The sequence below is a fragment of the Chiloscyllium plagiosum genome, unplaced genomic scaffold (genome assembly GCF_037043375.1).
Source record: "Chiloscyllium plagiosum isolate Xiang-an unplaced genomic scaffold, Cpla_swu_hap1 HiC_scaffold_22, whole genome shotgun sequence".
NCBI lineage: Eukaryota > Metazoa > Chordata > Chondrichthyes > Orectolobiformes > Hemiscylliidae > Chiloscyllium > Chiloscyllium plagiosum.
Window position 1 is genome coordinate 30661846 of NW_028270160.1, and position 27483 is coordinate 30689328.

Consider the following 27483-nt stretch of genomic DNA (forward strand, 5'->3'; position numbering starts at 1 on the left):
GGGGGGGGGAGGGAGGTCAGAGTTCGGGAGGGAGGAATTGGTGCGACAGCTTAACGAGTCCCCACGGAAACTGTCACCCTAGAAACCACAGCGTTAACAGAGGCCAGCAATCATGGCAATGACTGACATCCTCATTTGTCAAACAGCAGAGAGAACCTTTATATCACCAGGAAGGGTGAAGTACCGAACGAAGGACCTGATCCCTGTGCAATCGGTTTTATATCAGTACACTACTACTGTATATGGTTCTGGTGTGACGACAGAACCAGACCTATGATCTGTAGTCCCACAATTAGTGTTGTCTAACTATCAAAGAGGGCAAAAAAATTTGTCGAGAGTAAAGACAACTTTACACCTATGGCAGAAAGCCTTAGGTGCTGTTGTCTCCTTGGGGCCGGTGTAAAATATTTTGGAAAACAAGTGTGTAGGATTTGAACAAATTTTTAAAAATTAAGGACATTCCAGCAATTAAAAGACAACTTGGAGTAAGGTCTTGAAGATGGCATTCTAAGAATTATTCTCAAAGCCAAATATCATTTAGCGTCAAACACCTTCCCTCTAGCCCAGGCACTGGAAATAAACTATCTAGGGTATTTTGTAATCAACCTGTTTCAGAGATGATACTACACATCTTTGGAACAGGTGGGACTTGAACCCAGAAATCCTGGTTTAGAGGTAGGAATGCTAACATGAAACTGGGGTTCATGAAATGGATGAGAGAAACAAATGGGGTACAAATATTAGAATAGATCTTCAAGATAAGGTAGCCTGTTTCTAAAGTTGAACATTATAGTTTAAAGATTAGGTAATAGATAACTAAAGGGAAAGTAACTGATTACAAGAGAAACCTTAAAATCGAGAGCTGGAAACCTAACGACAGATTTATTCCAAAGAGCCATCCAGTGGTTTTAATATGCAATTGCATTGTGATAATATCAAGAAAAACAGGATAGGAAATGTGGACACTGGATTTCTAATGGAAATTCCAACAAGTATACCTGATAAAATAATGCACCTTCATCCTAAGACACTCATTCTTAGTCAAAAACCACAACATTTATAGCAAACTATTCAAATTTGTTTAATTTGCCTCCTGCTGATACAAAGAAATGATCGTTTGCCAACACCATTACAACTGCATCTAGTAGAAATATGTATTTGAAGAAATCCTTGCCTGTTCGATAAATGGAAGTAGTCACTTTTTTCACCTAAATATTTTCTTGGTTCAATTTACTTGAAATATAGGTAATATTGTCTAACAAAGCATGTTATTTTTTTTTTAAATCTGTTCAGATGTATTATGACAGTGCTGGAGCAAGTGTAACTTGAAACGGAATCTTCTGGCCCAGAGATGTGGACAATACCAATACACCAGAGGCCTCTCATCTAATAGAACATTAAAAGGAAGTCTTAAGACAACCAGTAATTAGATTACTTAGTGTGGAAGCAGTCCCTTTGGCCCAACAAGTCCACACAGACCCTCTGAAGAGCAACCCACCCAGACCCATTCCCCTACATTTACCCCTTCACCTAACAGAAATATTTCTGCGTAGACCAAGTAGAGGCAGGTGAGATTAGTTCAGTTTGGAATTACGGTCGACATGGATTGGTTGGACCACAGGGTCTATCTCCTTGCTGTATAAATGCAGAAAGCATGTGGATGTCTGTATTCAATTCTTCTGTAATACCACTATGTATCAGTCTACAATTTATTGCCGGCTTACTTAGTTCAGTGATTCATCTCCTATTAAGGTGTCCATGTCTCAGGGTTGGTACCACTGAAACAAGGCTAAAATGTAGACAGGTTATTTTAACCAATTCTTAAACTATTTTGCTGTGACGTATTAAACTCAAGTCAAACACGTAAAAAAAATTCATTTTTGTCCTTTCTCACGCAATTAGGTTTTTCTTTTGGCTGACCATATTGGAGGTTATCTTGAAGAGAAAAATATGTTGATTCCATAAGTTTCTACTTTAAAATTCAGTCAAGTTCACAAATGTATATAGGAGTGCGAAATCTATATAATTTTGCAATATAACCAGGCATATAAGTGGACTTGTTGGGCCAAGAAATTTCACATTACCACTAATTTGTCAGCAAAATGGTTGTATATGCCAACTAGGTTCTGCGCACTCACTCCTGACAGCAAAGACAGAACCACAGAATGTTTAGCAACAACATACAGTCCCTTCATTGACAAGATCTTCTGGTGCAATATATTAAATAGATTTTTAATATCCTCCTGCTTTTAAAGGTTCTCATTAACTATGAATCCGAACATTTTTTTTTCCAGTTTAACATGCAATTATAATAACATTAACAGCAGAACCACTTAAATATCATGTGGTTTTGTATACAAAGTGTAGAGGCACCTATGTAAAATCTTAAATTTCAGTTAGAGTATTAGGCTACATAGTAGGAAATAATGCCACCGGGTAGATAAAGGAACAGCCTTTACTAGTAGTTGTATATGGATTGAGGCCATAAATTTTAAAAAAGCACTCTTCATTTCTGAATTTACTTTCAGAACTAAGTGGTTGAGGCAAAACTGTCAACATTAAACATTACACTGGATAGATTGCTGAAGAACCAATTTCCATGTTGTAACTTAATGTAATGTATTTTTCTAATTTAGTTTGAAGGAATAAACTAGGATTTTGCATACTTCAACCTTCTACTCCATTGTCAAAACCATATTAAATCTCACCAACTTAAATTCTCAAAACTCCACGACCCTAGGTTTTATCCTTGTATATGTACAGAACCATTTCTTCCAGCTCACCATTAAGCAGACAGAATTTTATATTTTGTAGCTAACACCAGAAAATAAATGAGGTTTGCATTAAAGTGGTTCAAATTTTGAAAAAAAAACTTTAAAAAGCAGCGTTCCTCATGAAGAAAAACCTAATAATTGTGCTAATAGTATTTACAAATCCTCTACTTTAGGGCTGGTGAGCAATTTGTCTCAGGCTGACTTGAGACATTCACAAGAGCTGCTTCACAAGACTGATATTTCCCTTCTTATGAAGTGCATGACTTGTGCTCATCAACCACCGTCTCTTTCCTCACCCCAACCTAACCCAGCCCAGCCCTAAAACAACATGACGATCTTCTGTCATTCAGCATATCTTGTTGAGTTTTAATAAATGTACAGTCAGTTCTGCTATAATGCAGTAGTTTTGTTCTTGTGCAATCCCTTGTTACAACAAAATTGTCTAATAGCACCACCATTATATGCTTTAAAACTTCTTGCTTTAGAAACAGTATCCCAATTCGTCAATTGTGTTACAGCAAATTTGTTGATGAAACACACATTATAGCAGAATAACCTGTATCTATTATATAATGGTACTTGCCCACCTCTTAACTAATTCTCCTCTTTCCACTCTCCAATCACCACACATCAAGATAACACCTCTCCCTGATCCTCATGCTATCAATAGATTTGATTCCTTAGCAGTCTGGAATTATCAATTTGCAAACCTTTCTTCATAGTTTCCAAAGTTTAGTACTGTAGTTGACTCCAACATTGACCTCCATTGCCTCCCATCATCCAGTTTGATGGAATTGCCTTGTACAGATTTTATTCCCATTTTCTGAACGCATTCAGTACGTGCTGAACAATTGCATCTCTCCCTTTTCTTTTTGAGATCTACCCCATTTGTCTTCAGCATCATTATTCAATATTTATCTTAACTCCTAAATGACCTTTGTCTGGCAGCAAGTCCTGAATGAAGCATAGCCCACTTTAGTCCAACTGTTTAAGAATCTGTCACAAGCTTCACTCTCTTGACACCAACTCCATCCATTTCTGCTATTCTCAATCTAAACCAGTCGACTTGTAACCATGATGTCTCCTCTGACCCAGAACTAAGGTTTAGAAATGTCATTCATCCATCATGAACTCTTTATCTCCATACATAAACACCAGTAACTCCTTTGCATACTTTTCCTACCCATATTTAAACACTGTTCTTGCTCTTCTTCCATTATTCATCTATAATCAACATTTCCAAAACTTATCATCCCATCCATTACTTGGAATGGTTCATCACCTCCAAATTAAAAACTTAAAATCTTTGTTCATTACATCCATAGTTGGCTTCAGTCAATCTCATTTAGGTAAAAACAATGACTGCAGATGCTGGACACCAGATTCTGGATTAGTGGTGCTGGAAGAGCACAGCAGTTCAGGCAGCTCCTTGGATGCTGCCTGAACTGCTGTGCTCTTCCAATCTCATTTATACGGTCACCTCCAATTTTGTAACCTCTCAAGACTGTTAACAATGGGGTAGTCTGATGTTCTGTGGATGTTAGCAGGTCAGGCAGATTTTACATGGGATACAACAATACTTTTCACAACTCTACAGATGCTGAGTCTCTCCAGCATTTTCTCTTTTCATTTCAGATTTTCAATACTGCACGATTTATCTTTGACTAGGATCAACAGAATTTTACTTCAGACCAAGACTTCTTTCAATGCTTGTCATCCTACCCTTCTTGACCTGAAGTTTATTTACTTACATGCAGATTTTGAAACATCCCAGGATGTTTCTCCATCATAAAGGGCACAAACTGCAAATTGTTGTTTAGTACATGCATTGAAAGGACTAACGGGTAATTTCAGTTCAAGTCTGAGCTAAACAAGATGACTCCATTAGATTTTTAAATTTCAAAGCACTAAGGTTACAGGGAATATAAAACTGCACTACAACCTCAAAAGTGTTGCCAGTTTTATATTCAGATAGCAACTGTTATAGATTCTGATCAGAAGGTACCTATAATTGCTGCACATGACAAACTCAGTCCTATAATTTTAAGTTCTTACAACTTTTAAAATTTTAAAACGCACATATGAAAATGTAATTTATTTTGGGGGAAACACATGAAATGGGAGGATCGCATGTAATGTGAAAATAGTTCAGTAGTTGCAGTTATAATTAGTGGTACTGTTTCAGTTTAAACTACATTAATATAAATAACAACAGTGCTGATTTTGCTGAGACCAGTTCGCTCCAATGGCAAGTTCAGCTGATAAATAATGTTATGCATACAAACAATACCAGCAGAGATAACAAGCCGCTGGCAAAACAGGCTCAAATGAATATGCTCCACACCCTTGCTCATTTAACCCAATTAACATATTCTTGTATTCCTTTCTTTGCATGCACTTATCTAGCTCCTATTTTATTACGTCTATGTAATTATATTAACTCTGTGCGAGCAAGTCCCACAATCTAACCATTTTCTGTGTAAACAATTTTATGTTGAGTTTGCTTTAATAAATCCAATGTCTATTTTGCATTTATGATTTATAAATTTGGTTTTGCAGTTGGCAATATCTTCTTTGCCTACCCTATTGAATAGGTTCACAATAAGACCACTAGTACTCAACTCTTCACTTTTCAATAGAAAGGCTCAGCCCTTTAGATTTTTCCTGATTGATGTAACCTCAGTTCAGTATCACTGTACTAAGTTCTCTTTTGCACTTTCTGCAGTATCTCTATTTCCTTTTTATATGAAGACCAGAACAATTTACAATACACCAAAAGTTGTGTACAAGTTTACACAAAGTATCTTTTCAATTCTACCCCTCTAGAAATGAACCCCAGCATTTGACTTAATATACAAAGCCATAAAAGCTAATTTGTATATCTGCATCACTAGATTCCTCTTGCACTTAACTTTAAAGCACATTTGTTAATAACACACCCATTAAAATTTATTCATATCTTTCTATATTTTCATTTTTTCACAAAACTACAAACCTCAACCTCTTACTCAATATTTGAAATTGTACTTCTGATTCAAGAATCAAAATAGTTTATTTAAATTAAGTAGACACAACACCAATTCTTGTTAGAAAATTATTATACAGTACTACTAGACAAATCTAACTTAAAAAGCTAAAAGAGACTTGAGCAATATGTGCACACTTGACATTAATATGCAACCTCCCCTTTCCAAAGGTGTTAGTATACAGGGCAACCTCGATTATTCAAACGACACAGGCGGGGAATATTTTGTTCGGATAATCAAAAGTTCGGACAACAGTTTACCAGAGCATCGGGACCTTGAGATCGTTTGGATAATCTGAAATTTGGATAATCGAGGTTGTACTGTAATTTACATCTGCTGTATACAATACCCAGGTAAGGGACAGACAAGTAGAGTAGAATAATTAGAATAATAACAAGGATTTAGTTTATTCAGTATGGAAGGGAAAGTAAAATTAAATCAAGCAGACCTAGGATGAACTCATTGGGTCAGGTAATAGGGTACAAGATTTTCTTCAATTCTTTACTTGAGATCCTGTTCTTCACCAGCAACAGCTAAAATAGATCAGACATTTCCTAAGGAATAAATGCAATTTTCGTTTTTCTATTGAAACCTGGTTGCCAAGTGATAACATTGGCAAATCAAGAAAATAGCCCTCAGTAAAGACATGGTAGAAACCAGAACCCATAATACCAACAAAAATAAGTAACTTTACAGGGAGAAAGAAGTACTTTATATGGCTGTCATGAATCTTCCAAGAATGTTCAGCAGATTCATTCTAATGCTCCAGCCAAGAATTCTTCAATATATTTCTTTAAAAAACAAAACACACTGATTTCTGAACAGAACCTTATTAATGGGACTTTAAAATCAACTATATTATTAAAATACACATGTTTAAAATTAATTCCTAAGAGATTAGCAACAGAATGCTGTAACTACCTCACCATTCCTTGGCTAGAATTTAAGTGGATTCAGAGAAAGATAAATTTTGACTCAAGTGAGGATTGATCGAAAGTGTGTAACGTGGACTGCATTGAACATGGTTGCAATGATAAATAACTGCACAAGCAGATTTGCAATTAAACCACTTGAAGTAGGAACAAGGCACCTGAGGCAATCATTTTGCCACTCAAGCTCATTCTACCATTTTGTGATCTAACTCTGCCTGACTACCTTTGTCCAGAAAATCCCTCAGGATCTGTGATTTTTGTTTCCAAATTGATTTTGGTTTTAAGATTTACAATGAATTTAACATTGATTTCTGAAATTAATGTTAAGATTTTGTTTCTTAGTTCTAGATACTCCAACTCCAATTATTTTTTTAAATTTTCCCTTACTTCTTCCTTTAATATCTTAAAGATCTTCTATCAAATCATCCTATAAACTACCTAAATTCCAAACAATGCAACCCCAGTTGATACCTACCTTACTTTAACCTGGAAATCCACATTACCATTCAAATAAATAAGATGTACCCTTCCAAGGTCTTTCTTGATAGGGCAATAATGCATCATGCATCAGCAATTTTAAGAGAAATGAACTGAAGTAAATTATTTCCTTGTTTTCTTGCTTGATTCACCTTTCCCAACTTTTAAAATATATTTAATAGCCTGTTCGTGGTTTTTAAATACATATATGGTAGATAAGCAGTGACGAAGTAATTAGGTCATTGGCAGTCTGGAAAATATCTTAAGTTTCCTTTAAACAGATTGACAATTGATTAATCTAGTTTTTATTATAGTTTTACAAAAGATTGAAATAAATTTACCATTTAATAAAACAAGATTAATTTTTAATAACTTTATTAATACAAATAACATTAAGTTTGCTTATGTTGACCCCTGGCAAAATGACAAGCAAAATCATATTGGTTTTTACATTTACAACCACATATATTACACTGAAATGGATTTTCATAACCATGACACCCCATGTGAATAGTGTAAAGTATATTGTCTGCAAAATACATGTCGCAGTGTTGGCAATGATGCAGGAGCTGTGGATCCTGGACTTGAATTGGAGGTGCAGGAGTGCTAGGTTGGCTGTTCGTCATGCAGGGTGAACTCATGTGAGCACTGCGCTCACTGTTGGGGCCTGGCACTGGACTGAATGTTCTTTGATTGTGCACAGGATGTCTATCAGGGCTAGCATTGGATGAGCTTTGAGCCACGCTGGAAACTACAGTGGTAACTATTGGCGCTACAGACTGTGGTATCAGATAAGGCTTTTCATCTCTGCATGTCACATCAGAAGATGCTGGAGTTTGGTCTTCTTGTGAAAGGCTGGAAAGCTGGCCAGCTAAGGCAGAAAGCTGGTTTAATGGATTATCTACCATCATTTCCTGTACATCCCTTGAGATTCCACTAGTTTGTGCTTTTGTCAGACCCTCATAAGATTCAGCTGAGATGTTATGAGAATACTCATCAAGGTAATCTGTGGTCTTCTGTGTCAACATGGAAGGTCCAAAGTTATTTAGAGGTCTTCTTCCATAGTTCAGGGAGAAGCTGGATTTTTTCTGCAAAATTCCCATCATTCTCTTATTGGTCAGTGATGTCCTGCGTCCTTTCAGAGGAAGTAGTTTATGCCTGCGCCTACGATGGTGGGATAAATTACTTTGATCACTGCAGCGAAACGAGCAAAGCTCACATTTATATGGTTTTTCACCTCTATGTGAGCGCATATGTGCTTCAAGATGACGCTCATAAGCTGAAGCAAATGGACATAGATGGCATCTGTGGGGCTTCTCACCTACATGACAAAGAACAAATCAGTCAAGTTATTATATTTTTCTCCTAAAGAATTAATATCTAAGCCAAATGTGAAAGGATTTCTCTCCTTCCAACTGTAAATTAATATAAATATTACTCAAATCCCCAAATGATTCACGGAATCTGATTCTGATTGAAGCAGCGGAAAGCTTCAAGACTGGTCCTGTTTCTATGCTGGGTTAGCTGATCTCAGTTCACACAATATTTGAAAAGCCTGTGGTTCCAGGGATGGAGTCCAGAATTATCTTTAATATAATTCAAAGACTCATGTTGGGAAATTAATGTATGTGGACCAGTCAGCATGACTTGACATTTGAAAAAATTATAAATATGGACTATTTAGTTTCAATTCCATTGTCCCACTTAATACTTAGGACTTCCATGGTTGGAATTGGCTTCAATAAAAAAGCATCAAAAACAGACTTAACATGAACAGTGACAACTTGGTCCACAGGTTAGTTTTGTTTAAACGAAACCAACATAGACTAAACAACAAACATCTTATGCTAAAGTTAATAATTTCCTAAAGGCAATAAATAAGCAGCAAGCCCCATGGGAGGTCTGAAAAGGCTTAATCTATTTTGATCGGCACTGTTAAGAATATTCACATGTTGGAGATGGAACTTCACCAAAGAAGAAAAAAAAGCCTAAAAATATGCTTCTGTTAGCATGGAATACATAATTAAGTTTGTATTTCAACAAGATAAGTTTGTCAGGAGATGAAACTAAATATGCATGTCTGATCTGAGGCTTAGGACTCTGTCTCCCAGGAAGAACAAGCAACCAATGACAATACTAAATGAAAAAGTGTGCGCGCCACTCAGTATTTGTCCACGATTTCCCAGAGGCCCTATGCTCAATGTCACATCGTTGTTATTTCTCTTAAAAGAAAGAAGTCCAATAACAGCAGAAGAATAACGTACAATTGCAGATCTTGAAAGGCTATTTCTCCCCCTACTTCTCCATTGAGGTTTTAATTTCCTATTCAAAGAAAAAGAGTTCTCAGATGTATCATACTGTGAACTTTACACCAACAGTAGGAAGCCAGACATACCAAAATGATACCATTTCAGTTCAGAGTACCTGCATAGATGTTGTTACTGAAGGGAGATATATAGTAGCAATTTAATAAACATTAAAAGTAACTGCATAATGGCCACAGGTTTGCTAACTCTATTCATGTGATCTAAATTAGAAAATAAATTTCTGGCGATTATGCATGCACATTCCATCAGGCTACTTGACTCCTCTATTGTTGCACTGCAACTACCTTGCAGAGGGGCTTGGCATCATCAAATGGTACCAAGTTGTAGAAGTCACTCAATAAACTTGCCAGGAAAAATTAAAATCAGTACATCAAGATCAAATGAAATTTTAATAACACAGTTAATGGTGATCACTACCAAGCTTGAAATTCAAATCCCATTTTTTGGAACCTTTGCTGTAAATGCCAAAACTGGGGGCTATAAAGATGCAGGTATGCATGGAGGATAATGAATGCTGAGGAACAGAGGTTATTTTTATTTTTAATCACTGTAACTGACATAGAGTCTCAGAGCATCAAGATGGGCTTTAGATGCCAGCCTCAGTGCCCAGTGAACTTGCAGCTGCCTCTGAATTTTTTCTTGGATCAGCATCCTGAAATGAAAATCTAAAAGTTTAGTTTCTCCAGAGTCAGATTCTCATAGGGAGGAATCTTTCTGATTTTGAGCTCCAAATTGAAAATGAAAAAGAATCATAAGTCAGTTAGGATTCTTCAATCGGATTTGAACAGGCTTGCTGTTAAGACATCAAGCTCCTGTGCAAACTGCCTCAAAAACTTTCTAAAGGTTTGTGGTCAGCTATCAGGAAAATGAATGGCAAGCACCATTACTGTCAACTAAATAAAAATCCAGATCAATATAATCAAGAAAAATGTACCCCCTAAGGTTTCAATTTTTTGGAATCTGACATCTATTCTTTCATCAACATTGATTCAATAGTCATATTTGGAAAAAAACTGTGTATACATTATTACTCTTTAGTAACCCCAAATTATAAAACTGTCCTGGACATAAGGTTATGTTCCAGGATACATTTGAGTTTCAAAGCAAACAATGTTAGGAAGCATAAACCGAGGACCCGTTACAAATGTGCAAAAGCAAAATTGGCAAAAAAAGGTAACAAACAAGAACTGTGCAATTCTGTACACTGTCTTTTCAAACCTCAAAGTAGATTAAAACCAGATTGAGTAAGCTGTCTGAAATGCTGAGGTGAAGAGAAATTAGACACTCACTGAAGGGATTTTTTTTTTTAAAACCTTTCATGCAACAAGAATATCACTGGTTGGTTAGCCAGCCCCATGTGCCCTTTAAGTTGTGGTGGCAAGTTTCCTTTATTATCCAGTGCAGTCTATCTGGTGGACTTGCACTCAATACGGTTAAAAAGTGAGTTCCAGATTTTTGAACCAGGGACAGTGAAGCAATAGTGATGTATAGAGGAACCTCTATTATCCGAAGGGACCCGAAGAAAACATTACACGAAAGAGATGTTTAAACCCTGAAAGCGTCTTTTGTTTACACTGATTAAAAATCTCTGCTGAGACCAGTCCTAAACATAGCCCAGGTACCGTCTCCAAATGACTGACCACCCACCCTCTCCCACACTTTCCCTGGCGTTCTACATAGGCGTGAACCCTAAACTCTCTTTCCCCAGATATTCTCTCTAACATTGTCCCATACAGGGCAGAGGCAGAACTTGTCAAAATGTTGCTGCAAAATGCTGTGTGTATGGCTCTGTGTGCGTGTGCACATGCTATTTGGAGACTTACTCCAGAAAGGAGCACCAGTCTTACTGTTGGCATCCAGTCCAGCTGCCCCGTGGCAGGGGGGGTTTAGACAGTGCTGGAGGGCTGTGTTGGATGGGTGCTGGAGGGCGGTGTTGGATGGGTCTGGTGGGCAGGCAGAGCCTATTCTCCTGAACAAGGAGCAGACTTAATAGAAAACCCCCAAGCCCCAGAGGAAAGGCATTTCATCGATTAACCGAATAATCAATTATCCAAACGAAATAGTGCCCGCCCATCTCATTTGAATAATTGAGGTTCCTCTGTACATCCAACTCAGGATGTGTGTAACTTGAAGAATGTTTAGGAAATGGTGTTCCCTGGCACCTGCTGCCATTGTTCTTTCAGCAATAAAGGTTGCTAATTTGGAAAATGCTTTAGAAGTAATTCTGGCAAGTTGCTGGAGAGAATCTTTTATGTTGTACACAAGGATATCATATGTAGCTGTGGTGGAAAGAATGAATGTTTAACATGGCAGAAAGCAACTGGTTAGTCCTGATAGACACTGAACTTTGAATGTTGTTAGGGATGTACTTAGCCAGGCAAATGAAGGGTATTCTATTATACCCCTCATTTATGCTTCTTTTCCCCCCTGGGGGTATATGGGAGAAAACACTTTTTCAGAAGTCCACCCTCTGACCTGACCTTGTAGCCACAGAACTGATATGGCTGCTTCAGGTTAATATTAATGCCTAGGATATAGATAGTGGGGGGGCAATTCAAAAATGATAGTGAATTGAATGACATGGGAAAATTGGCAGATTCTGTTGTTGAAGATGGTTATTACCTGACACGTGTAGCACAAATGTTACTTGCCACTTATCATCCCAAGCCAGAATGTCATCCGGAACTCACTGAACTCAAAATAAACTTTCACTGGGTCATTAAAAATACTAAATATGTGCAGTCAAACACCTGCATTTCTAATAGGATGATAGAAGATGTTCATTGACAAAACAGCTGATGATTAACACCAGGGCATTATCAAGGGAAGCTTATAGTACAGTGATAATGTCCCTACATATGAGGTGGGAGACCTGGTTCAAGTCCCACCTGCTCCAGCAGTGTGCAATAATATCTCTAAATAGATTGACTAGTGAACTTTGGGGTTCTTGTGAGGTTGTGACAGTGGTCCTACCTTTGTGCGAGGCGAGCTGGCTCAAATCCCATCTGTTCCAGAGGCATATCACATGTCTGAACAGGTTAATAAAAGTAACTATTGAGGAACGTAACTGCATTGATAGTGTCCCTATCTCTGGGCCAGAAAATCCAGGTTCAAGTTTCACCTGGTCCTGGGGCAAGGCATTATATGCCTGAACAGGCGGAGTAAAAAATATTTCCCTGAGGAGCTTCTGCATCAATGTCCTCAGGATGAAAATATTTTCCTCCTAGAAGCTTCATTTGTGTCAGGTATGATTTTACTTCCCCAATTTCCATTAATTTATCTTTTGTTAGGACTCCTTGATGCCACAGGTAAATGGTCCCTGGATATCAAAGCAGTCATTTTCACCTCCAGTATTTAAATCAGAGTTTGAGACCAAAAGAAATGAAATGTAAATGAAATTCAGTAACATTAAAAATTAAGTTAATATAGAAATTTGTGTTAACAAAACTTTAGTTTCCAAAATAAAAAGGAATTGAGCTCCAAAAGAATTCCAAAATTAATAATGTGATAAAACTGAGATTGTTTCAAAAACATTTTATCGATAGTACAGAGGACTGGTTAGGTCAGTTATCTAGCATGTAATTCAGAACACCACCACCAACATGGGTTTGTTTCCAATTCTAGTTGAGGTACATTTGGAACCTTCTCACCCTGCTCATGAGCGAGAAAGGCAATAGCAAACCAGTGACCAAACGAACAAGGCTCAGGATGAAGCAACAGATGAGTCAAGAACCTGCCTTTGTGCAGGGCACAAATGAAGCAATGGCCTGTGGATAGACTCAATTTCACCAAATCAGTTCTTTGATTAATTCAAAAGTAGCTACTTGATTGTTGTTGTTTAACACAAGATATTCTGCTATGTAGTCTATTACCTGTGTGCATTCTGGTATGCTCCATCAGTCGTGCTATCCCTTTGCTGGCATAGTTACAATACTGACACTTTAATTTTCCATCAACTGTCCTTTCTGGCCCTTCTCCTATTAATCCAGAGCCATCATCAAGAGAAACTTCAACTGAAGCATGGTGGATTCCATTTTGATGATTTTCTGTCCCAGCTGCCAAATAAATTGGAAACATTCATTAAGACAACTGTACAAATTTTTACAAATCTAGTTGAAAGTATGAATACAAACCAAATACTAAATTCACTTAACATGAATAGCTCATACATACATATGTACACAAAAATACAAGACAATAAATAGATTAAAGTCAGTGGCAAGGTTCTTCTGAAAATTAATTGTTGAAAATACAGGGTACAAATTGTGTTCTAAAGGTAAGAGTATCATAAGACTTATGTAAAAAATGAAATGTGAACCCAATGAAGTTATACAAGACTGAATGTATGTGAAAAAGGTGAAGCAGCATGCAGTACACTATAGCTAGATGATCCCACAATCAACAGATTAAAGCTCTTCAGTCCTGCCACAGTTATATTAAAAAAAAAGGTACTGGACAACCAAATAAGGTTTTTTTCCTTTATTCACTCATTCACGGGATGAGGGTGTCACCAACTGGGCCAGCATTTATTGCCCATCCCTAATTCACCCAGAGGGCTGTTAAGAGCCAACCACATTGCTGTAGTTCTGGATTCACACGTAGGCCAGACCAGGTAAATTTCCTTACCTGAAGAACATTAGTGAATCAGATAGGCTTTTCCAGTAATCAATAATGGATTTGTAGTCATCATTAGACTCTTAATTCCAGATTTTCTTTTAAATGAATTCAAATTCTACCATCTGCCATGTTGGGATTCAAACCTAGGTCCCCAGAACATTATCTTGGTCTCTGGACTAACAGTCCAGCGTTAATACCACTAGGCCATCGCCCTCCCCTTAAGTAATTAATAAATGCATTGCACAACACTAAGTTGAAATATTCTAGTTCAAACAGCTAACAGGGATGGATAGAATCAGCAACAAGGGAATGAAATTTACAGAGGGACTGAAGACAATATTCAGCTGGAGGAAATTTTTGTTCATGTAGTACTGAATTTGAAACCACAAGCAACATGACAAATTAGTGGAACAGATAAGAGAGGTAGTGTTGGTGGGAACAAAATATGCGTGAACAGCTTACATGTTGAACCAGAAGTGTTTTGAATGATGCTGGGTACAGCACACGTGTGAAAAATAGAAGAGATAGCCAAGAATTGATTATACAGGCAAGAACAGCATGTGAAATCATCTAAGCTGACTTCCTGGATTTGTCTAGATGGTTAAGAAACTAAGGAACAAAGTAAGTGTAGTAAGATATCGGAGAAGATGTAGTACAGAAGGATGTTGCTGTCAAGCATTGCAAGTGCTGAGATAAATGAAATAGGATACTTTACCAGGATCACAGTCACTTAGGATGAAAGTTTGACTGAGCTGGAGGCTGATTTGGACTATGACAGATTCAAACACGAGATTTCAAGAATGATGTGCAAAGATTTAGAAGGCATCATATGTTTAGTGACGTGAAAAGGTGAGGCTGGAGATGGGGAAGTACTTTCACTGAAGTTTCAAAATAGAAATGTTTTTAACATTATCCTCCCATATTGCTTCGACTTCAACGCACTTACTGCTTTTGATTTGTTTTAATTATACACTGCTCTAATAACTTAGTGGCTAAAGGCAACAAACAAAATGTAATTTGGATAAAACAGGTGTTAGTTTCAATTAATCTAGAAGCAGGATGCAATAACTAGATCACACTGAATTTGTGATCAGTGTTCAATAATCCTTGTAGGAATCTGCATAGCAATACTGTACAGGACAGTTTGGAATTTGGCTACAGTTGAACAGCTGACCTCATGTCCAGATTCAACGTAGAAAGTAGTCACACATTACATACTTAAAAACTGTTAGAACTTCGAATTAAAGACATTACATCTGAAGCAAGAGAAACTTGGAAAAATGTACAAATTCATCTTTGCATCATACATGACACTTCATAATGTACTTCAGAGAAATACAAGTTCAATTTCATGTGAAAACCTCAGATTTCTTCACAGGAGATGTTTTTATCTGCAGATCTATTGACTATATACAAACAAAAAAATTAATCAACTATGTAAACTGATTAACTGCTAATCCTTCTGAACTGTGAAAACTCAAGGATGGGCTGTAAAATGATATCAACGGTAAATTAACAGTATAATATAGCCCATCAAGCATGGTAGAATTGCACCAACTAGGAACGTTGGGCTTTTTAAGTCAGAAAACTCTTGTCAGCATGATAGGACAACCACTATTAAAAATGTTTACTTCAAATATTAATTCCAAGAATCACAAAATACATGATGATTGCCTACACACTGCACATTTGCTTAAACGTGACAAAAACACAAATATATTGATTTTTTAAAATTGTCACGCATAGCATACACAGAAACCAAAAACCAAGGTTTTCTTAGTTTTGGGGACTATTAAACCTTTGTACATGTATTTAGCTCAATGGTTGCCACATTCTCAAGAATCGTATTATTTCCAGAATTCTTTTTGTTGTTTTCAAACTAATACTTAACTTGGTATTTCAGTCTACCTTTTATAGTCAAAATAATCTTTAAGGCAAAATAGTAGACAATTGTTTTAACAGATAAGGAATACTAACTAATAAGGAAATTTGAGTTAGTACAATGAATATTTTCCTTCCTTACCAGGCTGAAGTAATTCTGGGTCCTTATCATTGCACACTGAACCAGAAATCATGTTTACATGCTGTGTTTGCTGAGTGAGATACTCTTGAAAGTCCTTGACAAAGTCTACAGAATCATTTCTCTTTTCTCGCATATTCTTACCCTTGATTGAAGCTTCTTTAATTCCTTAAGAAAGAAATACAATTAACTATTTCATATCCACAACTGTAACAAAATACTTTAAATAATTCAGTATGTGCTTGTATTATTCAGATCGAAACATCTTTTCAACAATGGTCTGTTTTATTCAACAAGCAGAGCCTGGAGTAAAGTTTTTCTTCATTCAACCATTTTTTGGTTCTATTGCAAATATTTATCCATCTCCTTCCATATCCCTACCTCACACCATTAACCCATTCCTCCAGATTTGACCAAATTCTGACATTGAAAATATAAAGTATCAAGTTCCAAGTACAGCTTATCTTTTATTAAAAATAAAGAAGTTTGCAGTTGCTACATTGATTTACATGCAGCAGTACAAGGAGCCCTGATTTATTAACATCTGACCTACAAATGCTCATTATGAACACAATGTCATGCAGGGTGTATTAATATTAATTTTACAGATTCAACATGCAAATGCTTTCTCATACTTAAACAGTCACATAGTGTGTTCCAAGTTGTGTACAAACTGACTTATGAATGGACTCAAGAACCTGTTTGCAATTCAGGGACTGCCTTTACCAGAAATTACATCAAACAGATAATGCTGGAATTACTCAGATTAGATCTGCTGAATACTTCCAGGATTTCTTGATTTCATTTCAGATTTCCAGTGTCTGTCTTATTTTGCTCTCTAATGTTCACTGCCTGTTCACAAATTTTGGTTTATTTTACTCCTTGGTATATTTAAATACTTATGGGAATTGGAACATCGCCATTAACAATGCATTTTTTTAAGAAAGGCACAGAATTCAAAGTACCCAAACGGGTGAATGGATTTTTTCCTTGCCAGAAATTTTATTTACGATCAGGTTTACCAAAATTTAGAGCTATATTTAAGTGGTATCAAACCAAAGCACCATTGAAAACTTATTGCACAATATTTAAGTAAATACTGAAATGTAGAATGTAAACTGCATGGCAAATATATAATAAATGAAGAACACTGATTAGCTCTAGGAAATCATGTTACAGAAAACTAAAGTATGCTACGGCTTCCAGTTACATTAATTTTAATTGGGAAGTATTTTATTCCTTTGCAATTATCCAGCTTTCAAATAATAATCAAAACATTAAAAGAAAGTATATTAAGTTAGTTGCAGACTAAGCATTTGGATGCCTTCCTAGGAGTACCTTAGAAATAGTTCAAGTCTGTGCTGCAGACAGCCAGGAATTATTTTATTTGATTTATTTCCCTTCTTAGCCTAAACACGTGTAACATCTCTTCCACTGCCACTTTCACCTCAATTAACAATGCATCAACAAAAAAAAGTTTATTTATAATGTGGTTAATATCACCATCTCATTAGATTGCCTCTCTCCTCCTTAATCACATACTGAAAATATATTAGTTACAACCATCGGTTTTCCCCTCTGATGTCAGGAAAGTCACAAGTAAAATCCAGTGAATATATTGTGTGGTCCAAAATGTGTTTGATATCCTTTGGATTATGAATCAAGTTTAGGAATCTTTGTGTCTCCAAAATTTAAAAATACTTTTATTCCAATTCAATTAATTGTTGACACATGCATGTAATCAACTTAACTCTAATGGTAATCACAAAAGAAAATCTGCTTCAAGTTCAGTAAAGAGTACCAAAAACAATTGAGGCTCTCTTTTAAGGCAAAAATCTCCCCAAACATTACCTACACATGCCAGAAATAAAACTAACCCTTCACAAACATGATTCTCTCCCCTCTGGATAAGCAACTACACCTACAAATAGTTTTATTCCTCAGCTCCCTTTATGTAATTTGTAGCTATAGTGTCAGTTTCCACAATGTGTCAGTTTCTGTCACAGCATAATCAGCTCTTAACATATTAATTGTAATGAGCTAGAACACTCAGGTAGAACTTTGAAAAGATGTGTTTTTTTCCCTCTTGCTTGAGACTCCATAGCTTCATTAATTTCTTCAACTCCAGCTTTGGTCAAGTTTAACACCATCTAGACCTAGTTCAAAATGACTTGCAAATTCTATTTGAATCCAATAATCATTTGTTTCCATATTCACCTCTGCCCCCTTACAGGAGGAGATGGTGGCAGTGTGGTAATGTTACCAGACTAGTAATTCAGAAGCTGAGGCTAACGCTCTGGGGACATAATTTCAAATCCCATCTTAACGGCTTGTGGAATTTAAATTCAATAAATCCGGAATTCAAAGCCAATCTCAGTAATAGTGGCAACAAAATCAGTCCTAAAAGAACCAGTTGGATCACTAACATCCTTTAGAAAAGGTGCTCTATCTTTACGTGATCCAGACCCACAGCAATGTGCTTGACTTAACAGCCAGTTGAGATGGCCTAGTAAGCCACACAGTCCAAGTGCAATTTGAGATATGCAACCAATGCTGGCTTTGACAGTGACAAACATCCTTTGAACAAAATAAACAAACAATACTGTAACTGCAAATAACATTGATACTTGAGTTACCACTAGATTTAACTTCTCCAAAAATCCTCTGCAACCCATTGCAAGCATTAGTTGTTCTGCCTATTGTTTGCTCCAGCCCAATTACTATACTCAATCATTCAGTATGGTGTTTGACAAGGTTCCACATGGTAGATTGGTTAGCAAGGTCAGATCACATGGAATACAGAGAGAACTAGCCATTTGGATACAAAACTAACTTGAAGGTAGGAGACAGAGGGTGGTGGTGGAGGGTTGCTTTTCAGATTGGAGACCTGTGACCAGTGGTGTGGCACAAAGATTGGTGTTGGGTCCACAGCTTTTTGTCATTTACATAAATAATTTGGATACCGAACATAGAAGGTTGGTTAGTAGGTTTGCAGATAACATCCAAATTGGTAGTGTAGTGGACAGCCAAGGTTTCATCAGAGTACAACAGTACCTTGATCAGATGGACAGACGGAGTTTAATTTAGATAAATGTGAAGTACTGGTTTTTGGAAAGGGAAAATCACAGCAGGACTTAATGGAAGGTCCTAGAGAATGTTGCTGAACAAAGAGACCTTGGAGGGCAGGTTCATAGTTCTCAAAAGTAGAGTCGCAGGTAGACAGGATAACGAAGACAGCATTTGGTCTGCTTGGCTTTATTTGTCAGTGCATTGAATGTTGGACTTGGGAGGTCATGTTGCACCTATACTGGAGATTGGTGAGGCCACTTTTGGAATACTACATTCAGTTCTGGTCTTCCTGCTGTTGGAAGAACACTGTGAAACTTGAAAGAGTTCAGAAAAAGATTTGCTAGGATATTGCCAGGGTTGGAGGGTTTGAGCTATAGGGAAAGATTGAATCAGCTGGGGCCTATTTTCCCTAGAGCATTGGAAGCTGAGTGGTGACCTTATAGAAGTTTATAAAATCATGAGGGGCACAAATACGGTGAACAGCCAAGGTGTTTGTTTCTCCCATGGTAGTGGAGTCCAAAACTAGAGAGCACAGGTTTAAGGTAAGAGGGGAAAGATTTAAAATGGTCCCAAGGGTCAACTTTTCCACAGAGGGTCATGCATGTATGGAATGAGCTGCCAGAGGAAATTGTGGGGACTGGTATAATTATAACATTTAAAAAAGGTATCTGGATGGGTATATGCATAGGAAGGATTTAGAGGGATATGGGCCAAATGCCAGCAAGATTTATTTAGGATATCTGGTTGGCATGGATGAGTTGGACCGAAGGGTCTGTTTCCACCCTGTACACCTGACTCCATTCGTCAAATCCTTGTACAACCTCACTTGATCCTACTTCTTCAGATTCCTCAGTTACATGTCCTAGCCTGCAGCTATTGACTTTTCAGTGCATCTTCCCTGAGTGTTCATAGCGAAGCCTTCCTCATTACAGTCCTACTGTCTGGAATTTCCCCTCCAAACCACTTCTGTTTACTACTTCTAAACTTGCTATCCACGTTCAAAAACGTCAGCAAACCTAATTTTTACACCATTTGACGAAGTGCAACATTTACAATTTTATAGGTGCACTCAACAGCATTACAATTGCTAGAACATGCACCAAAATGCTGGGGATTACCAACCAGATGCTTAAATGGACTAATAAATTAAATGCTGAGACTACAATAGTATGTCAGACTTTGGGAATTCTGTAATTATTGTGTCACCTCCCAATTCCCCCCTAAGTCTTTCCATCATCAAGTCATAACGTCAAAATGTGATGAAATATTCTCCACTTGTTGAGTACAACAGACAAGAAATTCAACATGTTCAAGAGGAAAGCAGCCTGTGGGATCAACATTCCACCTAACATAACAAACATTCACTCTATTCACCACAAGTTCACGATAGCTGCACATCTACGAGCTTGCCAAAACTCCACTGACAGCACTTTCAAGTCCGTGACCTCTATCATCCAAAACCAGGAGGTGCAAGAAACACCACCGCCTGCAGGCTCCTCTCCAAGACATACACCAATCTGAACAAGTTGTATATCACTGTTCCTTTACTGTCACTGAGTCAGAGTCATGAATCTCCCTTTCACATACAGGCTGCAGCAATTCAAGAAGACAGCTCACCAAATTCAAGGGCAATGAGGAATGGGCAATATGTGCTGGCTTTGCCAGCAACACCTCTATTCCACGAAAGGAAATAAAAGCGATAGTATTTAACAAGCACTGTAAAGCTTTGGCAAGTACTTTAAAAAAAATAGATTGGCCTTTTTGGGCTTTTTATTTGAGCTAACCTTTGACAGGAGGACCTTCACACGAGCATTTTTTTGTTTCCTTCACAGCCCGCTAAATACAGAGTAGCTAGATGCACACAGTCTACACTTAGCAGTCAATGAACAATTTTCCATCTGTACTGACTAACTATTTGAACACACTTGAGGAAGAGAGCTATTTTTAAATTATAAGATTAATTCATCCTTTATTAAATTATAGTTACTCTTTGTAATCATTTTATATTTTATCCTCGACAGTTGATTCAACTAATTCCTCAGTTATCAACACTATTATTAGGTACTTGCTTTGTAGTCACTTTTGTAGAAAAAAAAGTGACCTACGTTAGGCTCTCTTTCACTAAACTGAGTAGGATAATAAGGTTAGAGTGGTGCTGGAAAAGTACAGCAGGTCAGGTAGCTTTATTAAGGGCTTTTGCCCGAAATGTCAGTTTTCCTGCTCCTCAGATGCTGCCTGACCTGCTACAGTTTTCCAACACTACTTGAATCTTGACTCTAATTTCTAGCATCTGCAGTACTCAATGTCGTCTCGGATAATGTTCAGTCTTTTCAATACATAAGAGTGCTAACTGGATTAACTGCTGCACTTTTGCCTTCTCCACGGTAAAAGTGTCCTCTGCCAGTGACTCCTTAAACCCTCCGAAACTAATCATCCTCGGCATAAAGAGGCTTCGTCTAACCACTTAAAAAGTACGTTTGTGTTTAAAATGCGACAAAGGTAGCTCACGATCAACTATATAAGGTTAATTTGCCATTGCAGGCGCCCCTCCTGTCGGACTGGGAGAGCTTCGTTCCCTTTTACAAATGGCTGTTGTGGCCGACTCTATCGGAGAGCCCACCCCTCCCCCACGCCCATTGGTGCAACGGGGGGGGGGGGGGGAGAGACGTCCTCGAGCGCCGCCCCCCATTGGCCGACTGGACCATCACTCACAACGGACCAGGCTCAAAGTTAACATCGGAGCGGCCCACGCTATTTTTGAACATCGACAGACGCAGAATAAAACAGGCACAACGGATTAAAGAAGCACATCGATGGTTAAAAGAAACATAGGATCAGGTGTGGGTGGGAGAAGGTCGGAAACAGTCTATCCGCAAAATCCCCATCAACGTATCTTACAAGTTTTACTTTCGTCCGAAAGCTGAGAGGGCTCGAGCCGTTTCGGTTATTTTTTTCAAACGCTCCATCCGGGAGCTGCGGGATTGTTAATGCGGATCAGACCACTGCCCCCATCCCCGCCCCCCACTCGGGGGGGGGGGGGGGTAACGATCACCAATCCCCCAAATACCTTTAGCTTAATTCCACACACTGGTTAGAGGCTTCGAAACAGCAAAACATAACAGCACTCCCCACCGAGGAGAGAAAAGATGAGCGAGCCAGCTCGTCTGGACGCTTGCTTGGTGACTGTCCCCGTGATTGGTGGAGCGGGGATGGAAGAGACAAGGAGGACGCTTTCCTTGAGCTCGTTTCCTGAGCCGCAATCCCCGAAGGCGAAAGGAACAAAAGGCCGGCGTCGATGTCACAGTTGAATCGGGATTCACAAACAGACAGGCCGCCAGAGGGAAGTGACATCAGCGGGGAGGGGCTACAGCACTTCCGCCAATGACAGGCCCCGGGACCGCCCGGAAGCGGAGCACAACCCCGCAGCTCAGAGCCAATCGTCGTTGCCGTCCGCTGTGACGTTTGAATTTTGCCCTTCCGTTTTCACACGCTTTTCAGATTACCCTAAAAAAACAAGTTTTGATCTCTTTGCAATAGGGCTGACGTCTCCGAATAGGTTGAGCGATTGATTGCATGTGTCTGAACTCTGGAGATGTGTAAGCTGCAGTAGCTGCACTCTCCAAGCAACAAAATCAAATACCACTAATTTATCCAAATTATTCTTGTATTCCATTAGTCGTTGCAAAGGATACAATGGCGACTTGGTTATTGCTTTCTCGGGTGAGTGGCGGTTCTGAATTGGTTCTATTTATATATACCCGAGGGGTACTTCGTTAATTGGATGTTTACCGTTTGGTTAACTGTAAATGTTGGTGTGCGCTCCAATAGTGCATAGTGCCCTTGATGTAATAAACGCCCTTTGAGGCTTTTACTTTGACCATTACTGAATGAAATTTGACACCAAGTCAAACAAGGACAAATTCGAAACACACACAGAAAGAAGTTGCTGGGAAATCTCAGCAGGTCCGGCAGAACCGGACCCGAAACATTAACTCTATTTTTTCTTCACAGCTGCTGTCAGACCTGCTGAGCTTTTCTCCAGCAACTTCTTTCCATTTCTGATTTAAAGCGTCTACAGTTCTTTCGACTCTTATACAAGGACAAATTGTCTAAACCTTGATGAACAATGAGGTCCAAGGACATATTTAATGGAGGAGAGTTAGAGGTGATGAGATGTGTTTCAAGGGTTCTGCTGTTCAGTCTTTTATAATGGACTCTAGCATTTTCCCTACTACCGATGTTAGGTTGACTCGCCTATAATTCCCTGTTTCATTCCTCTATCTCCTTGTTTTAAATAGCTAATAATAAAGCTTAATACATTAGCTACCCTCCAATCCATGACAACTGTTTCAGAGTCTATAGGATGATAATATAAATGATTTTAATGTGATAGTATTTTATATTGAGTTTGAGAGATTTGGTTAAGTTCAAAACTAGAGCCTGTGTTAGGTCCTTTTTTTCTGAGATTCTTACACACTTGATGTGACTGCAATGCACCAACTTCTGTGAACAACGACCAAAATTTTACTAAGCACAGTTCCATACAAACTTTGGAGAAACCCTTAGCACTCTGCCATGCTTGCGAAGTGTGTCGAGAGGTCTCTCTGAACAAAGGAGACAGTCCTTCCTTTATACAAAAACTTTACATCGCAGTCAATAATGCCCACAATACAACTGCCCAGTCACTCCCCCACAGTCACATGCCACACAAGACACAATTCAGTGACTGCATCATTTCCAGAAACAATATAATGTAAATCATCCCTTCTGTTGTGATTTTTTTTAAACTATAGGAAGTAGTCAAAATTCAAACAAGAGCAATGTTCTTATTGATTTTGAATAGGATGATGATGCAATTGTAAATTATCTCTGAATAATAGGAGATGGCCATGTAAATGGCTCTGAATGGCAAGGTATGGGAATGTAAATTTACTTACATTCTACCTGTAGAACAGAGATGTCCCAGCCTCTCTGGGGCATTCAATTTCTTGCAGGTCAGCAGAGCAAATTAAGTGTTAAATTTCACACCTAGAATCTGAGCAAATCAAATTATGCTGCATATAGTATTAGATTAAAGGATAATATATTTTAGCGTTGCCTGAGAATTGACAGGAGTTTAGCATTTACTGCGGGATGGCAAAGAAAATAATTTGCTCTAAAAATCTTTATGTAACAAGAATATCATCTATGGTCATGATTTGGAGATGCCGGTGTTGGACTGGGGTGTACATATATTTTGTGAGGTGAATTTGTACTTGCAGAGTTACATTGCACTTTGCTCAAAAACTGCATACATTCTTGTAGAATTCTGAGCTCAAAAACTGCATGAATTTATGTAAAACTCTTGTTATCTCACTTCTTAGATTAGAATCAATCTAAACATCAGGTCATAGACAGAGAACACAGGGGGCTTACACCTTCAATATATTGTCTAGCTATCACCATTGTTAACAGCTAACCCAAGAATGCAACTTTTAAAAAAGATTTTGTGATTTACACATGAAAGAAGTGAAACTATCACTGTATTCTAACAGATGAAAGGCTTAACAGACAATCAATTTTTCAATGTATAATTTCAGTTACATTACACTGCAAATTATTGCTATAAATTCTGTGTTACAATCGAGCCCTCCACTATCACCTGATGAAGGAGCGTCGCTCCAAAAGCTAGTGTGCTTTCAATTAAACCTGTTGGACTATAACCTGGTGTTGTGTGATTTTTAACATCATCTGTGGTGGCCTTTAAATATGTAATGTCTTGTATTAAAACAGCTCAGCTCATCCAATAATTTTGTTTTCCTGTAGCAATGTGAGTTCAAAGTTTAAAACAGTAAATGGAAGCATTAAACATCTGTTTCATGGATAGTTACTTTGTTATCAGCATCCTTTAATCTACATAAGATGATGCACTAAATCCATTTGAAATAGTATAGCTTCGGGTTATGCATTTCTGATGATTGAAGGAACTACCTGCCAGATGTGAAGTTGTGTATTAGATGTTGTAATTTGGTACTTTTGGTGTTGGTACCTCTCAACTTGTGGCATATGTCAGCCAATTTCTAATTTCTCCCAGGTGCAAGAATCAATGTTTTAGTGCCTTTGTGCCACTCTTGCAATCATCCTTAAAATGGAGCTTTGGGCATTTCCACTACTGGCTTGTCATATAGAAAAGTCTTGTGTTCAACTTCCATCTCCAAGCCATTACATTTGGCACTCATCATTCAGAGACAACATATTTGCCAACATTCATTGTTTTGACTTTCCACGAGATGTCCAGAATGTGTTGCGAATCGCAAAAATGAGAGTGGCTGAGATTAATTTTTTTTCAATAGCTGCAAGTCTTTGCAGTACAACTAGGTGCTGGGAACAGACCCATAAACAAGCAACTTTGTGCCAAGGGTCAGCTTGATATTATTCCATTCTTGTTTTGTGAGTTAGCCAAAGTTCATAGCTGCTTTTTTGTTATGTATAAGGAGTTGTGTGTTAAGAGGCAAATTGTCTGATACTATGGATGCTGAAAATGTGTTGCTGGAAAAGCGCAGCAGGTCAGGCAGCATCCAGGGAACAGGAGAATCGACGTTTTGGGCATAAGCCCATGGATCCAAGGTAGCAGAATTTACTTACCATTTCCAGCAGCATATTACTTATCAAGGAGAAGAACCATGAATCCTTGGATTTCAAATAGTATAGATTCTGAAATAATCCTCAATTTCTGGCTACAAAGATTAGCCTAATTCTGTATGCATGCCAGTTATTGCAATGTCTTTATCAATAAGTTCCTTGGTACACTAACTGTTGTTTTTGCCATTCCAAGGTCAAGAAATGTAATCTTAATGTTGTGCAAATATACGTGTATCAGTTTCTTAGACTTAATGAAAAATGCCATTGAAAACATGTCTACCTGTGGTCTCAATTACTAAACTCCTTCAATAGCTCTTAATTTAAGTGGCATAAAGGCAAAGGTATTCTTTCAATAACGTAAGTCAGAATTGACTTTGTCAATGTGATAGAGCAGGGTTTCCAAAATGGGGATTGGGACCTGTGGGCTCAAATTTGAGCTATAATAGAATTCTGACCAACTTATAGCAGCTGTATTTTGCCTAATAGGTTCCTACTCACAGTCCCCATATCCTGCTCTCTCTCTCCATTCTCACTGAGGAATTGCAACAACTTTCAAGTCTCAGTACGGGGTCACAATGGGAAAGCACCATGATACAGAATGTTTAAGATGTGGATGTCTGTGACCATTACTTTAACATTGACAGAAAATATTTGGGCTTACTTTACAGAAATTATCCAGATGGTGCTCTTGTTTCGGCATTATTGCATTTCAACAGGACTCATCACTTAATTAAGCCAGTTCTTTTGCAATAGGTTATCCATTTTTATTAAATAATCAGTCAGACTATGATAGATGATCAATTTTTGAGGTGGGCACTTTCAATGTACTCAAAGGGAAATTCCAGTCATTATAATTTAACATGGAGTATAATATCTAAAAATATATTGTGCTTTTTATTAGGGTGAGACCACTTTTGAAAAACCCTATTTCACATTTAGATTTATGTGTCACTCAGAACACTTTTACCTAAATATACCAGAGTGTATTCTTTGCAGTCTAGCTTTTTCAAGCAATTATTATTGTAAAATGCTCACGTTATTAAATTTCTTTTCTCTGCCCCTGTGATATTTGTTATTTTGCATTAAATACTGTGATACATCTAATCCTGAACCGATCAATACATTTGCAGAGAAGTATCAATGTTGATGCAAACACCGAAGCAGACACAAAATCCTTTGCCATCAAGTCCACACCAAACCTCTGAAGAGCATCCGATCCTGACCCATTTCCTCTACCCTACCCCTGTAACCTTGCAATTCCTATGGCTAATCTGCCTGGCCTGTACATCCTTGGATATTATAGGCAATTTATTATGGTCAGTCCACCCAACCTGCGCACTTTTGGATTGTGGGAGGAAACTGGAGCACCTGAAGGAATCCTGAAGGGGAGAATCCTGAATCCCGCCTGCACCCCCAACCCCATCCAACACCATCCCGTCCAAGACTGCCCCCTGTCCACACCCGCCCCCTCTCCGGGGCAGCTGGACTGGACATCAACAACAAGACTGCCGCTGCTGCTGGTGTCTTTTGGGGGTTGAGTCTCCAAATAGCGCACATGCACACATACGCACACAACTTTTTACTGTAACTTTTTGACAGGTTCCACCTTTGCCCTGTACA

At 38.0% G+C, this 27483-nt stretch overlaps 2 protein-coding genes across 4 annotated transcripts in view; one reads left to right on the forward strand and one right to left on the reverse strand.

The window, feature by feature from the left end:
- Positions 1 to 7498: 7498 nt before the first annotated feature.
- On the reverse strand, positions 7499 to 22514 carry LOC122547996 (zinc finger protein Pegasus-like). Of its 3 annotated transcripts, none has more exons than XM_043686548.2 (4): positions 22310 to 22514; positions 16177 to 16341; positions 13409 to 13591; positions 7499 to 8530 (listed from the first exon to the last, which is right to left on the reverse strand). In XM_043686548.2, the coding sequence occupies exons 2-4, from the start codon at positions 16307 to 16309 to the stop codon at positions 7602 to 7604; spliced, it is 1245 nt and encodes a 414-aa protein (XP_043542483.1). In that variant the 5' UTR covers positions 16310 to 16341; positions 22310 to 22514; the 3' UTR covers positions 7499 to 7601. The 3 variants fall into 3 exon arrangements, with proteins under 3 accessions (XP_043542483.1, XP_043542485.1, XP_043542486.1); XM_043686550.2 differs by having other exon boundaries at positions 22375 to 22503; XM_043686551.2 differs by lacking the exon at positions 22310 to 22514 and adding an exon at positions 22141 to 22274.
- Positions 22515 to 22557: 43 nt separating this feature from the next.
- The window catches only part of acadsb (acyl-CoA dehydrogenase short/branched chain), a 63851-nt gene continuing 58925 nt past the window's right edge, over positions 22558 to 27483 (forward strand). The window contains exon 1 of the mRNA XM_087998925.1: positions 22558 to 22962. Within this exon, the coding sequence (XP_087855051.1) occupies positions 22936 to 22962 (27 nt within the window). The 5' untranslated portion in view covers positions 22558 to 22935. The remainder of the gene's footprint in view (positions 22963 to 27483) is intronic.